A 15884-nucleotide genomic window follows, 5' to 3' on the forward strand; every position below is an offset into this window, starting at 1 on the left:
AGAGCAGCAGCTTCCCAAGGGTAAACTTCGCTTTAGGCGTTCATCACAATAATATAGAGCAAGGTGGGTAGGTCGCCACCACCATATCGAGGCCTCGAGTTTGATCCGAGTCGAGTCTGCAATAGCGCAGAGCTTTGACAGTACACGAATATGCGTAGCTTCTTGCAAACAACATATGTGCTGGAGTCCCACAGCTATTTTAAGTAAGTAGTCGAAAGTTCAAGTCATCATCGAGTTTTGCAAGATTCTTAGTAAATCATTTATGCTTCCACAATTGGTACTGACAGTTCTCACTGGAGTGCGACGGCTCCCCGCGTGAATTCACGGGGTTCAGGGGCCATGCACCATCTATCCCTGCCACCCGATTAGAGTATCGCTTGCGCGAACAGCGCTGTGCGCTGGGCCAAACATCGTCACTGCATGATTACGTTGCAGATTATCAAAATCTGCTCATCCAACGCACGGTGTTCGTCAGTCAGCTGAGGCTCCGTGGGAACCCCTCAAAACAGCCTAAACATCTCCAAAACACCTAGACTATAGTTGTCGCCAACACCACTCAAAAAAAACTAATCTCGTATACCCACCTCGTCCAATGATGTACTTGCAAAATGGTTTATTTTAGCCAATTAGACACTCTCGCTTAGGTCTGAGCACACTGCGAGTGACCTACTCACAAAGATACCACCTACCTGGCCACGCGTTCTCCACCTGCCCCTAGCACTACCAGCTCACCATGCCGCTTGCTCTACCCTGGACTGAACTGACTGTCGGCCTCAGCGAGGACGAAGCCGATCTTCTCCTGGAATCGTTCAAGGCGTTCAAGATTACCGAGAGCAGCAAAGTGCAGTAATGTGCACGGAGGCTGGCCACCACAACATGCGTAAGCGGGATACGCTGTGCTTGCCGCCAGTGCAAGGCTGCAGAGCTGTACGCGCGCTGCCCGGAGGGGCAAAATGCTCAAGTGAGCGTCATGACCTCGTCGATCTGTTCAAGGTTGGTTCCCACGTGACGGCACGCCGCACGCCACCACCAGCGCGCTTAACGCGCGCTATGAAGGAGTTCGCCCGCCAAATGGCCGATCAGGGCCTTAAACCAGCTAGAATCCCGAACGGGTCTAATGCGGAAGTTTGAGGTGCGCACCGAGGTGCTGCCCTCTCAAAACGGTGCAGAAGCTTTGCAGCAACTACTACACCAGCACCAAGGTCGGAGGGAATGACTACGTGGACGACGTGAGGCGGTTGGTGCGTGAGACGGCGTTTACGGGCATGAGCAAGAGTGTGATGCTTTCACATTTACGTGGCGGACGGACATGGAGGGAATGCCTTACGTCGGGAACGGTGCCGACTCGAACCCCTTCCTGGTGGGCGTCACCTCCAAGGCGCTGCTACGGCAAGTCGACCGGGATTCGGCATCGTTTGTGCTTCACATCGATGCGACATTTAAGATGAACCAGGTCGACTACCCAGTCTTCGTTGTCGGGATTTCTGATCGCCGCCGGGCTTTCCATTTGCTGGCGATTTTCGTTTCTCGCAGCGCCAAGGGATGCATTTCGCGGAGGCACTGATGACTCTGCGGCGGATTTACACGCAAGTTACTGAAAGCAACTGGTCGTACGGTACGCAATGGGTGACGCTGACGACGCCCAGCACAATGCTGTGCAACAAGTATTTGGCGTCGACAACGACATCAAGATTCTGATGTGTTTTACCACGTTGTGGCAAAGGTATTTGAGAAGACGAGCAAGCTCCATCCCTCTGTATGCAACTGTCGCCAAAGGCGTACACGATATAGAAACTCAAACTCGCGTGCTGAAAGACTGGTCACAGCTGCCGGGGCTGGCGTCGTTCTCGGCGTACTTAGCGTCAATGGCTGCAGACGCGCTGCTGGATGTGGCAGATTTACCACACGCCATCTGCCTTCGCGACGACAAATAACCCGGTCGAAAGCTTTAATGGTACGCTAAAGAGGGACTATACGCTACGGGCCAGGATGAAGGTGGGAGCTCTGCTCCGCCAGCTGACGACGTGTTGTGCTCATGAAAGCACAACACCGAAGCCGTTCGCCGTGGAGTGCTGCCGAGCAAGACCCTGATGCGACGCGCCAAGGAGATGCGAAGAACATGCATGGTTTTGAGGCGGTTCGCGAACGTGGCAGCATCGCATTTCTACTTAACATCGCTGCCAATGATGATTCCACCGACCTGAAGTCGTTCGTGTGCTTTCCCGGCGCGTTGCCCGTGTACGACCCGGAGACCAAGCGCTCTCGCGAAGCACTGCGTGTCACGTCATAGCTGGGTGAGCAGACCGCCCGAATGGAGATTGAGGGGATGCCTGAGCTTGGCTGGGCTGTTGACACCCAGGAGTGGACGTGTCCTTGTACTGGGCGAAGTTTGCTGCATGCATCCATACCCTGCTAGCGAAGCACGTGCGCGGCGTTCATGCAATGGAGACCCGCGAGCGACTTGTACACCGCGGGCCCAACAAGCGACAAACGGCAGATGGACACGGACTTCCTGGGCGCCCGATCAGTAACACGCCAGCACTGCAGATCGAATAAGCTTGTGTTAGTATGTTAAGCGCAGTAGAAGAGCGTAAGCAATACGGTGAACCTTACCGTGTACACACTATTTTAAGTATGCTGGCGATATTCGATCTGCGCCACGGAATATGCCGCCTTAGTGCTGGTGTCACTCACTGCACCGACAGATCCAAGCTCGGACCGCTAATCGCCGACCCTTAGCAGCTTGCAGCAAAGGTGCAGGTAGTGGTAGCTCTAGGTGGTGTAGCGTCGATGTTGTTCAGCAATATGACGTACAGAACGCCTTGGTAGCACTGGTCACTGCGAGGTTCGGCACGTGAGTGGCGCTGCTACATGCCATCACCTCTACGGCTTTCCACGCTGGCAAGAGGCGCGTTCACCTCGAAGCAGCGCCACCTGGAGATTCCCCAAACAACAGCACCACACAGTACAGGTAAGGCAAGTAGAGGCGACGGCTGCTCGCCGCCACCCCACCTCACGGCGACTACATGCACAGCACGGAAGGACTTCACAACGTCGTACTTGTTGCTCGTCCAGCCGCAGCGAAGAGGCGGACTGCAACGGCACTTGCGCAGAGATTGAAGCCGCTGCTGGCGGCAGGACAGTGACTTGCTTTAGGGCTGCGCCTAACGCGCAGGACGCTCAACCGCTCGGACGCTCATACTACTGGCCGGATATTGATTCTAGAATGGGGATTACAAATGCCATCGCTGCAAGAAAGTGGTACATCGCACCAAACTGTCCTTCGAAGTAAGTTTGCCGCTTTAAAACGGGGTCGTGGAACGCATTGCGTTATATAAATTATCGTTTCGTAATTTATTACGGAGCACGAAATTTATACTTGTAATTGTGTACATCGTAATTGACGATTTGACGATACGTATTACGGGACAACTTACGGGATGGCTTCAAGGTGAAGTTTGGGGCGACCGTCAACCAACAATTGCTTTCAATAACGAGTGGTCATGAAGTGAGTAGCTGGTGTAGAGTACAACAGAGTACGGACTTTAAGTTGCAAAATCACTTTTCATTTTGCCCTTTTCAAACCAAGCTTCCTCACATCCTCGTCTCGCACCTAAGCGGAGGGTGCACGTCTAGGTAGCATCCAAGGAATTCATACTGTGATAGGAAGCAACGTTAGTCCAAATAGGATTATATCCGTGGCACGTCAAGTCAAAGATGATCCAACGGCAAGCCCAACCGGTAAGCTACTGACCGTACCAATTTGACCCCGGTGCCACACTAGGCTCCCAAACGGTTTATATGTGGGCATGTCGAATCGATGTGTATAAGTGACAAATATCGGCAAATGTACACTGTAGTATACCTCTCTCTACATTGATTGACGTACATCGATCGACTAGCATTGGCACCACAAAGCGAAGCATTTGCGTTTTTATCGAAAAGCTGCAAACATATCCCGGGGGGGGGGGGGGTCCTACTTTGCCAGCGTCCTTTTCTGCGTACATATCGAGACGTACGGGCAGATGCTGCAGCTGCGAAGTAGGCGCAGGAGATTCTCGTTGAAGATATGAAATACCCTCGTAGCTGAGCACAATCAAGTCAAAATTCTCCTTCGCGGAGCCCTAGTCAACTTTACCGAGTTCAAGAAGAGGTACTGTGTTTTGTTTACTCGCTTGCTGTATTGAACCCGTGTTAATGGGTGCGTTATCCAAAAATATAAATTAGTTGTTTATTGTTGGGAAAATGAGACGTTCGGTGGGATTCCCAAGTAGCTCTGAAATAAATTCAGAGAACAATCCTTCTCGACTATGACAGTTCCTATACGGTTTCGTTTGGCGACAAAACGTAATTCAGAACACTTCATGTTTACTTTCTTGCCACCGTATACAATGTGTGAGTTTATGTTGGAATCCTGGACTCAAGGATTGAGCCAAACGGTTGGTTGTTCCTCCACGTTCAAGAACCCTAGAGACAGAAAGGGCTCGTACAATCTGTTCGTCGTCGTATTCCAGCCTACGTTTGCCAAGTTTGGGATATTCGCACGAAGGCCAGGGGCNGCTGGTACCACTTATATCTTCCAGATGCCTCAGTAGCTCGAGATGTTGGACGTAAACTTGGATCGCTCTGTAGGCAGTTGCGGGTGATCTCGCGGATAAATTCAGGGCATACTGGAGTTAGCATCCCTAATAGATCATCCCTGGAGACCTCTATCAGCAGCTTCCCAGTGTCTAGAGCCACCAACACCACGCCAAAGGAATAGATGTCGGCTTTCTCCGAGAACTTGTGTTCTGCCAGCACCTCAGGGCTACACCAAATGCTACCCTCGACAGTTTGGCTCGCTTTACAATCGGAGTTTGCAGCAGTGAAGCACGGCCAGTGGCCGAGCCCGCAGAGTGTCGGCTCTCCTGTAGCAGAGTCCAATAAAATGTGGCGTGGTTCGATAGCACCGTGGATAATTGGTGGCGAATGCGTGTGAAGGAACGACAAACCGCGCAAAATCCCCATGGCAATCTGCAATTTTGCTGAGTCCACGTCCAGTGTTGAGCCTTCCTACCGCTTCGCAGCGCCCGACGCAAGTCACTGCGGTGATATTCCCAAATTGCCATCAGATTCTGGAACGAGTTCCAAGCAATGCCCACAAGATTCGCAATGTTGGGATGCTCCAACGTCGCTGCCATGCGAATTTCACGCGCGAGCCGTTCGACAGCATGCGTGTCGTTGCGCTTCGGTGCTCGCAACCGCTTTAGAACCACCTCACACGATCCTAGAGTGCCTACTAGCACCTCGTTCGGGGAACCATCCCTACGACGTGAAATCATCTTGTCACCATTTACATCAATAATAGGTACACGCAGGGCAAGAACGACAGGGTCGTTCTGGAACAGCAGAAGCACCTGAGAAGCTCCGAGGGCGTCAGAGTAATCAACCTCGGATGGTCCAGATGCGCTCGAATATCCCCTTCGAACTTCTGTTTCCAGCTCAGCCTCGAGATCGGATAGTTCGGATGACATGGAACCTGTAGCACCGTTGCTACCATTAGTATTCACGAAAAAAAGCACCTTCGGGGTGAGAGCACAGTGTTCCAATGCTGATTTTTCCATGAAGTCCATCTTCGTGCTCGGGCGATGTCCTCGTCGAAACAAATGACGAAAATACGCCATTCCTATCACGCAGAGCACCACGACAAGCATAGCTGCCACCACCCAGATTGCTATTAGCATTCCAGAGGTCCCAGTGTCAACTCCACCCGCGTCACGATAGTTCACGAGGTCTTGAAGCAAACCGGAAACCACGCCGGATGTTCGTGGAGTGCACCACTCGCCGACGTTCGCCGAGGAGTCAATAGTAGTGCATGGGATCACTAGAGAAAGCTGCTGTGGGCAATTTCCGCTGCTGCTGGTGCTCGGTGATTGCAGCGTGATAACAAAAGACTCCAAAGAATGACGACGAGCAGTTGGCATGGGAAGGTCTGTATTGTTTCCTTCTTCTCCCAGATCAGACTTGTTTCCACGGTCACCGAGGCTGCGTTCGCCTCGCTTTCGGATACCAATACAGCACACTTGGCCACCTGCTTGATCTGGCTGTCTGCACAAACTGTGCCACGCAATACTGTGGCTGCGCTCACAGGGTCGGCGCACGAAGTCGACGGGCAACTGCGCAGCCCCTGAAACTCGTCGCGTGATACCACCACTTCGTCCATGCTGAGATCGCAGCGCACCTTGATCTCGCGTGTCTTGTTGTTGCTCGTGACAACGTAGCCTTGGTCCCAGAGCACGAGTCGCTGCAGAGTCCCGCCCAAATCTCGCCACGTCAGATCGTTCTGGGTCAGCAGGTACTGCACCTCGACGGGCAGCGTCGTGTTGAGCTTCAGCTTGGGCGACTCAATCCCGTTGTTGATGAGCTGCGCCATCCGCGACGATATCGTCATGTCGGCGAAGTTCACCGCTAGCGAGACGCGCGCGAGCACCCCGAGGAACAGCAGCAGCATCAGCAGCAGCGACGCACCGCAGGGCACTCGGGGGCACTTCATGCTTCCGCGGCGCCGGCAGCTCTCGGCTTCGCTCCCTGGCAGCGTTTTACTATCTGGGCCGAATAATGCCAGCCCAACAGCGAGCTCAGCACCGTTGGGCCCCATGGGGGGAACGGCCGTCCACACTTGGGTTTGACGTTGCAGTTTCAGCGCCAATGTCCGGACCGCCAGCCCGGCCGTCCAGCGCAGTAGAAAGAAGTGGCATAAGGCCCGCGCTCCACAAACAATGGACAGCAACTCTTCTATGGTTCTGGAGCAGTACAGGCGTCAAGCGGGCCAAGAAGTAGGAGCATCACAGAGCAGCGGTGCCATGCACTGCTGCGCGTGAAAGGGCGTGGTCGACCTCGGTCTTATTCGGCTCGCTAGTACAGTAGGCGAGGCTGCTTCTAGGGCCTTGGAAGCACCACCCAGGTCCGTATCACTCCACTTACGCCTCTACTATTGTCATACATTGCAGACCGAGGCGAGTGCCGTGCAGGGCGCCGCGAATGCGGACTTCTGCACGCAGTAACACTGGTCGAGGTGATCCACTCGAGACTTTTTGCTCGCTTCAATTTGCTCTGAAGTGTCGACCGTTAGCACCGTTTCAAAGCCAGTTCCCGGAGCTGATTGGGTGTCGCGCGGCATACAAAGCGCGAGATGTTTTCGCCCTCGGAGCATCACCCTCTTCCTCGAGTGCGAGCACACCAAACGCACGCTCACACGACAAGGGACCGACCGCACTGAAGCGCAGCAAGTGCCCGGCGAATCGGCAGGCAGCTCCGCACCTGCACTAGAGCACGAGCCGCCACTTGCCAGGCCCGGGCCCCTAGTCGCAGCCGCCCACCGCGTAACTTTCGAGCTGACCGCCACTCCCGGCCGGGGCCCAGACAGGCCAGCTTCTCCCGTGCCGATCGTACTTAGCGCTCCCGAGTCTGTCTGATCGTCGAGCCTCACCTCGCCTACGTCCTCGCCTCCAAGCCAGAGCGAGAGACGAGAACGCGCGCCGCGTACCAAGCAGCGAGGGCCGAGCCACCGCCACGGCAGCAGCAGCAGCGGCGGACGGAGCAGGAGGAGGCACCCACCGACGCAGCCCAGGCGACGGACCCACCACGTAGGCCGAGACGACGAAGGCGCTCGCGGCGTCGGCCATGAAGAAAATGTCCAAGAACTTCCGCGCGGGCCCGTTGTTCTCCAGCAAGTCCAGCAGCTCGTCCACCCCAGCCACGGGCCCAGCAGCTCGTCCCCCGCGGGGGGCGGCGGCATCATGCGCCGCGCCACGTGGGCCGACAAGATCAGGGACAAGCTGCCGCCCCTCGACGAGAACGAGTACGAGGTGCTGTGGGAGCGCGGCGTGCTGGGCGTGATCTTCCTCGAGTCCGAGAAGGACGGCATCCCGTACGTGTCCAAGGCCACCGAGTCCTGCATCTCCCCGCCGTGAGTCAGGGGACATCCTCAAGTTCGTCAACGTCGTGCGCTCCAAAGACCACTCCTTCTCGGACTTCTTCAAGATCCTGGCCACCATGAAGAAGCCCGTGCTGCTGCGCTTCGAGCGCGTGTCGGCCAGCACGCCGTCCTCGGACGAGGACGAGGCCTCCCAGCTCTTCGGCGTGCCGCGCTCGAGCTCGACCAACGCGGTGAACAGCGCCAGCCACTATGCGAGACAGAGCTCGGCGAATGCGGACGAGGGGGACCCCGCGGGCAAGCTCTCGCGGGCGAACTCGGTGCCGCAGAAGGACCAGAAACCGCCCAAGGCCATGAGGGGGGCGTTCTGGCGCGCCACGTCGGCGAAGGACTCGGCGGTTGGCCCTGCTAACCCTTTAGCGCAATCTGTTGGCCCGAACGGGGTGAGTGGAGGAGGGACTGACCGCTTAGGTGCGTCGCAAGTTCAACGACGACAGCCGAGCAACAGGGACCAGGTTTCGCCGCGCGACGCGGCGGCAGCGAACGGATCCGGGGGCCACTCTTCTCATTCCCCACTCGGGCCTAATGAATACCAGGTGTACTGGGAAACCGGGTCACTCGGTCTGTTCTTCGGTGAGGACCGCTCGACGAATTTGCCTGTTGTAACGCGGTCTACTCCGAGCGCGAATCCGGTGGTGCGGCGAGCTGTGGCTATCAATGACACGCTAGTGTCGGCCAACGGTATCAAGTCTGCTGACTACACGTTCGAAGCATTCTTTGGACGGCTCCAGCAGATGAACAAGCCTGTACGGTTGGTGTTCAGACGGAGGCAGCCGACTGACCAAGTTGTGATCGTAAAACAAGGCGAGCAGCAACAGCAACAGCAGCGACAACAGCAGCAGTTGCAACAGCAACTCAAGCAACGACAGCAACAAATGCGTGAGCAGCAGCAAATGCGCGAGCAAGAGCAAAAGCGTGAGCTTCAGCAAATTCGTGATCAGCAAGTGCGAGAAGAGCAACATCAACGTGAGCAGCAGCAACGCGAGCAGCAGCAACGCGAGCAACTTCAACGCGAGCAACAAATGCGAGAACAAAATCTGCGGGAGCAGCAACTGCGTGAGCAGCAAATGAAGGAGCAGCAACTGCGTGAGCAACAAATCCGGGAGCAGCAGCTGCAGGAGAAGCTACAACGCGAGAAGGAGGAAGCATCAAGAAATCGGACTCCGTCTATCACTATGGATGCATCTCCGTCTCCACCGGCGCCGCTAGCACAGAGCCGAACGCCTCACCGTAATCGCACTCCTAGTCCAAACGTCAAGCGTGCATCTACACCACCTCCGCGTCCTCCTTCTCCGCAAGTGCGTTTGGAATCAGATAACCATCAACGTGAGCACCGTCATGTAGAGAGGGGGCGCACACCACCTCCAATCTCCCCCGTCATGTCAGAGCATCGCGCAAGTGTGAGGCAACAAGCAGCGCCAGAAAATGTTCCAAGCACCAATTACGAGGTTTCACCAAAAGCCAATGCCTCGCCACTGGTCCAGAGCTCGCCAAGAGTGGACGTCTCTCCGAACTTCGGTGTTTCTCCCCGTACGTCGCCGCATATTGGTAGCTCACCGACGGTGAGCAGCTCGCCTTTTGCTTCCCCAATATCGCCCTTTATTGCTACGGAAATCGGTAGTGAATCAAGCGTCCCTGCGCCGTCACCTGTTGTCGATGTCGAAGACGCTGTACCCGCCGTTCACTCTCCAACTGAGACGGACGATGAGCATGTCCAACCACCCAAGGAGGACTCGAAAATCATTGGGAACACTCATGGTAATCGAAGTCGCAACAGCAGTGAAGAGCAACGCCAGCTTCAAAAGACAACTATTCCGGTGCATGAGGATGAACCAGTATTGTCGCCACTCAGCAAGCCGACACATCTTTCACCTACAGAGCCATGGGATTTGCCTGAGCAAATACCTTCACCAACGATCAAGGCGGGGCCAGTAATTCTGGCCCATGAAAACGAAGATATTGATATGACTGTGCCTGTATCACCTAGCTCTGACATTCACTTGGAGACTGTCGCAATGGCCGAAGACGCGGAGCTAGTTGAAGATGCAGAAGTGATTGAGGAAGCTGGATTGGCGGAGGAAGCAGAACTGATCGAAGATGTCGAGCTCGCCGAGGAGGTTGATTTGGCTCTTGAGGCTGAGGTAGCCGAAGAGGCAGAATTGGCCGAGGAAGCGGGATTGTCTTGCCGTCACTACCGGTGGATAACTTGTCGGATGACAATGCTGACCTTGACGTGGAGGTGGGTACGCTTGCAGATGTGGAGATGGGGGTTGCTGTCGATGACTCGGAAGCCGAAATTGAGGATAACAGTGCATCTGAGACTGACAACGACGCCAGCCCATGGGATCTTGAACCTGAGCCGGAACGTAAGAAGGCGGGTGCTGCTGTGCCGCGCGATGAAGCTACGTCCTCTAGTGGTGGCAGCTCTTCAATCGATAGCGCTGTTGCTGCCTCTAACTTCGCTGATGCGTCTGACTCGTCCGATGAGTTCGCAAATGATCCGGACATTTCCAGTGACATCGACATCGTGGACGGTGACATTATGATGCAGGAAGCTCCTAAGGACAAGGTGGATTCTGCGAATGCCCCGAAACCAAGCAAGGCGTCACTCCACGCCAACCTGGCCAAATATAAGAAGAAGGGCAAGACTGCCCGCGGTATTACGAAGCTGCCGGCACTTACAGAAGAGGAGGCGCTGACGGTTCCGCTGGTCGCACCGAATGCAGTGAACACGACAGTCCAAGTGCGCGGCCGACCGAAGCCTAAGCTGACGATGGCTGACACCCTGACAGTACGACTTATCTTATCAAGTGGAAGGAAAACCGGAGCATCGGTCTGCAGCTGAAGGAGGTGCGTTTTGCCAAGGGCACCTACCCGCTGGTGACCGACGTGTGTCAGGAGCCGTGCTGTGAGCTGCTGCGGCATATTTGCGTAGGCGACGTGATCATCGAGATCAACGGCCGCAACACGTCGACGATGGGGTGAAGAAGACTGTCAACTTCCTCAAGACGTGTACGAAAACCACGCTGATGAAGATTCGCCATGGGCCGGCTTTCGTGACCCAGCGCGTAAGTGCGACAGTATGACGGGAGCGGCCCGCTGTAGCAGTAATGTACGATCAATTCCGCGAGCGCGACTAGCTGGCGTCGCAGCTCTCGCCAGGACAAGACGGGGCTCAGTGGAGGCTGAAGAGGGGGCGGTGCCGTTCTGCGCCGCCGAAGTGGGGCCGCCCCTCCCGCCTTCGCTACGACATTGCTTTTTTCTTTTAGTTTTTCCTCTCAGTGTCAGTGAAGTGCTCAATGTTGGAGAGGACGATTTAGACATGATTTTGGCTTGCAGCGTTGGTAAAGTGGGTGGCGCTGGGCTTTGCAGGCCAGCCAACGGGCACAATGAAGAAACTTAACTTTACCGCGTGTTACATGTATGCTTCCTCACCTCGATGCTGCTTGTCTGCCATGTTCATCCAAGCACTGCGCCAGCTGATGCGGGCACCGTGCAGAGCCGTGAAAACCAACAACAAAACGCGCTGCACCACAGCGGCGCGTCACACGGCGGAGAAAATGCGCCCGCTTTGCGTTTCAGCGTGTTAAACCAGGGAAGACCTCGGGTGTTCCTCGCCTCAGTGTGAGGCCCTCACATGCAATGCATCGTCGTCACCACCTTCCTTGGCTTGTAGGAGTTTGTATTTTTTGTTCAATTTGTTGCCTGTGAGTGCGCGGCAACCAACACTGCGATCGACTGGTCGCCGCGGCTCGTTGACAGAGACGCCTCTCGCTGCAGCTTCTTTCCGTGTTTGTGTGTTTCTCTGCTGCTACGTGTATCACACCCTGCGCGTGGTTGCCTCGCTCGCTGCGCCTCGCGACCAACCGCCCGCGCGCTTAGTGCAGGCTGGCGAGTCGGGACTTGATCTTGCCGATGGCCTGCGCCGGGTTCAGTCCCTTCGGACATGTGCGCGTGCAGTTCATGATGGTGTGGCACTTGTACAGCTTGAACGAGTCGTCCAGCGCGCGCAGACGCTCCTCCGTCTTGTCGTCACGCGAGTCCTCGATCCAGCGGAACGCCTGCATCAGCACTGTAGGAGCAGCAACAATAGAGCAAGCAATAGTTAGACACCTGGAAGCTAGACTTCTAGCATCAAGCAGATAACAGCAACGTACCGGCGGGGCCGAGGTACTTGTCCGGGTTCCACCAGTAGCTCGGGCACGAGGTGCTGCAGCACGCGCACAGGATGCACTCGTACATGCCGTCGAGCTTCTTGCGGTCCTCAATGGACTGCAGGTGCTCGTGGTTGACGTCGCGGGGCTTGTCCGAGTGCAGCCACGGCTTGATGGACGTGTACTGGTCGTAGAAGTTGTTCATGTCCGGCACCAGGTCGCGGATGACGTACATGTGCGGCAGCGGGTGGATGCTGCTCACGTCCTTGTTCTTCTTGATGGGGCTCAGACACGCCAGCGTGTTGCCGCCGTCGATGTTCATGGCGCACGAGCCGCAAATGCCCTCACGGCACGAACTGCAGGGCGACAACAGCAGCAACATCATCAGTCAGCACTCCTCGCCTGCGCAAGAGTCAAATGATCTATTGTCGCACCGACGGAACGTCAGCGTCGGGTCCTGCTCGTTCTTGATCTTAATGAGCGCGTCCAGCACCATGGGGCCGCACCTGCAGAGCACACAAGCCACGAACGAGAGCGTCAGTCCTCCCCTCCCCTCATTTACTGGCCCCCTCTCAGCGCCACGTACTCGTCCAGGTCCACGGGGTACGTGCACTGGTAGGGCTTCTCCTTGGACTCGGGATCCCAACGGTAGATCTTGAAGTACTTGATGTTCTACTCGGTCGCACCCACGTGAGCGTCAGCGTCTACACCACCAAAAAACTGGCGCGGGGAGAAGGAGAGCGCCGCCTCGCCCTACGCACCTTGGGCTTGGCCGCCTGGGACTTGAGGTCCGGCTGGTAGGTCGGCACGCTGAAGGCGCGCAGCCCCGTGCTCGCCACGGGCTTCTGGATGGAACGCACGACCGCCAGCATCTTTCTCGGCTTCTCCTCACTTGAACTCGCGGGATCAACTCCACCGTTGGAATTCGAGACTGACGGCTCGGAGCAAACGCAAGCTCTGCGGCCGGTTGCAAGTGTTAAACCGCGCCTGCCGAGCCGCATATCTGAAGCGTACTTAGCCGAGTATCTCTCCACAGTCGGGGTAGAATGGTGCTGTCATACTTCATATCCTGTTGTGATGACTCGCATGCCGTTGCGCAGGATGCGGAGATAAGGGGCGAAAACTTCAGCCGCTCGATTCCGGAGGTCCAGGCGACACACCGCGCCACACCAGTTTGCTGCAGTCATTTCACGACACTTGAAGTTCGGGAATACTCAGCGCAAGACAACGCCGCCATGGCCAAGCGCTCCTCGACGCTCAAGCAGTTCTTGCTGCGCGTGCACCCCGACCACTTCCGCAACATCCCCGAGGCGAGTCCGAGCTGTCTTTTAAGCCTTATGACCCGCCTCAAAATGCTCAGACGTCGTCGCGCTGTATTCTATTCCGCAGGTCCACGATGAGAATCTGCAGTCCGTGAAGCTGCTCAACCAGTTCATGGACGAGCACTACGCGGCTCCAGGCGGCGGCTCCATGGGCTGGAGGCGGCTGGGGGCTCCACGAGAGAAGGTGGGGAGGGTCTCCTGTTAAGTAGCAGCAGGACAGCAGCTGACAGGCCTCTGTGGACGGTGGGCAGGTGTACTTCAGCGTGATGGTGCCGTCGTTGAGCTCCAAGGAGCAGAGCGAGGAGACCAAGAGGGTGAAGAGGTTCCCGCTGGAGCTGGCGGCCAATATTGAGGCCAAGATGGTCGCTGTGCTGAGGGAGTGCGGCGTTGTGGTTCAGGGCACTGTGGAGGAGGAGTCGACGTCTGGAACAGGGTCTCAGTCGCGTCGTGTCAAAAAGAGAGCTGAGAGGAGGCCGGACAACTGGCGGCAAGGCCAGCAGGGAGGCTGGAAACGCCCCAGCGGCATGGATTTCGGGGATTTTACAATGGGCGAGATGTACGCCAAAGCGAATCGCGCGGCGTTTGCTTCTAGAAGGAGGAAGAAACCGATCCAGAGTTTGAAGGGGTTGCTGGAGTTCATGAAGGAGGAGGAGACGATGGAGATCCAGCAACGGCGTCGGATTGCGTGGGAGTCGATTCAATCGGTTAGGGGCACGCTAAAGCGTGAGCTCGGCCTTGATGACGTGCTCTTTACGTGCGGGTGGTCGACGATGCACTTGAACACGACCGTTATGATCCTCCTCCAGACACTACGCAAGTACACGCGAGCAAACAAGCAGGGCATCTTCACACCCAAAGACTTTCTTCGCGGCGCGACTATTGACCTCAGGTGAGCGGCATTGCGATAGACTCCGAATTGTTAAACGTTTTGACTGAAAAACTAAAGCACTTTTGTTTTGGCGCAGCGCCAACCCGTCTGGAATAGACTTCAGCAATGAATATCGAATTGGGCTCAACCCGGCGGATGTTCCAGTGCAGTGGGTGCAAGTACTGGAGACCATCGATGCGAATATGGTATTGTTCATGAAGGCATCGCGGGAAAGCCTAGCAACACTGCAGGCGGATGCCACCGCGACTCTGGGAGAAGCAAACATTTCAAGGGGCCACACATGCTCGGCTCTTGGTTACCGGACGTTTTTGCAAAATATGCGGCAGCGCGATGCTGGGGGTCAGAACAGTGAGCAAGGATTACTGGAGAAGTTCACGCTTGTAATCGAGGATGAGTCGTACGAGTGGGTGGTCCTCGATACTGGTGAGGTGCGAGCACCGTTCACGAGTTCGTATGGGGAAGCTATCTTGTTTCTCAGCAAGAATCGGTCTTTGATTCGCCGCCAGCAGGACGCACACAGCGCAAATCTGCAGGCATTTACCTACATATCTTCTCGATGCGCAGACGTCATGCGTATAAAGACCATCAGGCGCGACGAGGGGATTCCAGTGGCCGACGCAATTGTGGCATGCGAAGAACTCCTCAAGGCTGTAGTTGGTATGGCTCCGCCGAGCTCAAAATGCTCTATTCCTCAAGAAATGGTGCGCTTCCTGGACACCTACACACAAGGTCGCAGCATTTGCATCAGCCGCACGTACGGACTGGGCCAAGATGGAGTCTTCACGCTGCCTGTAGACTGGTTCAAGTGGTAAGCGCGACTTCAACTTGCCTCCACTAATTAGTTCCGGATACGTTATCCGGAGTGCTTAGTTTCAAACCTGCAAAATATAATCCACGATAGATGGAGGAAGAGATCCATAAGCTCCGACTTCAGCTCAAGGTATCTTGTGTGTATAGCGTAAAATACCACCTGCTTTGGTGCTGAAGTATTTTCGAGTAATGGCAGACAGCACGGAACGATGTGAAGCGGTATGCTAGTTACGCACTGCGCCTGCAGCAGGAATTGGAGCGAGAAAAACAGAAGCGCAAGGAGGACGAAGGCAATGGCATTCTGGACGAGAAGGATGCACGGTTCCCGGAATTAAGAGAGGAATACTCAGGCCCAGCAGCAACTTCTTTTTGGGACAAGAAAGTGGAGAAGGCGAGGAAGGAACATGTCGCGTGGTGTCGCAAGATCGACGGAGTGATACAGACGCTGAACGAGCGACGTGAAGATGATAGGGGCAAGAAGAAGGATGTCAGGCGTGACAACCAGGTAGAAGAGAGTGTCGACTGCGTGATGCAGGAACTGGAGCAGTTTCTGAGGCATCAGAGGAGTTTGATTGGGGAACTTGGCCGCGAGAATGCGAAGCTGCGAGATATGTTGCACAGTCGACCGACGCGACGCGAGCTACTGGTGAGTTGGGGCAACGAGTACAGTAGTGCTGTGAAGGAGTTTGGACTAATAATGAGTGTGATATGCTTATGTAGTCGTCGCAGCTTGA

General features: G+C 55.7%; 6 protein-coding genes across 6 annotated transcripts; 4 read left to right on the forward strand and 2 right to left on the reverse strand.

Annotated features, from left to right (window-relative positions):
* Positions 1-5863: 5863 nt before the first annotated feature.
* Positions 5864-6532, reverse strand: IUM83_13452 (serine/threonine protein kinase; the record flags this gene model as incomplete). The annotated part of the gene is made up of 1 exon (XM_067938125.1): positions 5864-6532. One exon carries the CDS (start codon positions 6530-6532, stop codon positions 5864-5866), a length of 669 nt encoding a protein of 222 aa, XP_067788371.1.
* Positions 6533-6776: 244 nt separating this feature from the next.
* On the forward strand, positions 6777-7952 carry IUM83_13453 (the record flags this gene model as incomplete). The annotated part of the gene is made up of 2 exons (XM_067938126.1): positions 6777-6815; positions 7710-7952. The coding sequence occupies 2 exons, from the start codon at positions 6777-6779 to the stop codon at positions 7950-7952; spliced, it is 282 nt and encodes a 93-aa protein (XP_067788370.1).
* Positions 7953-8034: 82 nt separating this feature from the next.
* IUM83_13454 lies at positions 8035-10960 on the forward strand (the record flags this gene model as incomplete). The annotated part of the gene is made up of 4 exons (XM_067938127.1): positions 8035-8726; positions 9963-10162; positions 10231-10718; positions 10787-10960. 4 exons carry the CDS (start codon positions 8035-8037, stop codon positions 10958-10960), a joined length of 1554 nt encoding a protein of 517 aa, XP_067788366.1.
* An 893-nt stretch (positions 10961-11853) lies between these two features.
* Positions 11854-13001, reverse strand: IUM83_13455 (succinate dehydrogenase [ubiquinone] iron-sulfur subunit, mitochondrial; the record flags this gene model as incomplete). Its single annotated transcript, XM_067938128.1, has 5 exons — positions 11854-12047; positions 12133-12485; positions 12564-12635; positions 12716-12801; positions 12891-13001. The coding sequence occupies 5 exons, from the start codon at positions 12999-13001 to the stop codon at positions 11854-11856; spliced, it is 816 nt and encodes a 271-aa protein (XP_067788365.1).
* A 363-nt stretch (positions 13002-13364) lies between these two features.
* On the forward strand, positions 13365-15152 carry IUM83_13456 (T-cell activation inhibitor, mitochondrial; the record flags this gene model as incomplete). Its single annotated transcript, XM_067938129.1, has 5 exons — positions 13365-13439; positions 13519-13635; positions 13703-14340; positions 14417-14768; positions 14850-15152. The coding sequence occupies 5 exons, from the start codon at positions 13365-13367 to the stop codon at positions 15150-15152; spliced, it is 1485 nt and encodes a 494-aa protein (XP_067788367.1).
* An 89-nt stretch (positions 15153-15241) lies between these two features.
* On the forward strand, positions 15242-15884 carry IUM83_13457 (uncharacterized protein; the record flags this gene model as incomplete). Its single annotated transcript, XM_067938130.1, has 4 exons — positions 15242-15280; positions 15347-15655; positions 15772-15796; positions 15871-15884. The coding sequence occupies 4 exons, from the start codon at positions 15242-15244 to the stop codon at positions 15882-15884; spliced, it is 387 nt and encodes a 128-aa protein (XP_067788253.1).

The sequence above is a fragment of the Phytophthora cinnamomi genome, assembly GCF_018691715.1.
Source record: "Phytophthora cinnamomi strain GKB4 chromosome Unknown Contig54, whole genome shotgun sequence".
NCBI lineage: Eukaryota > Oomycota > Peronosporomycetes > Peronosporales > Peronosporaceae > Phytophthora > Phytophthora cinnamomi.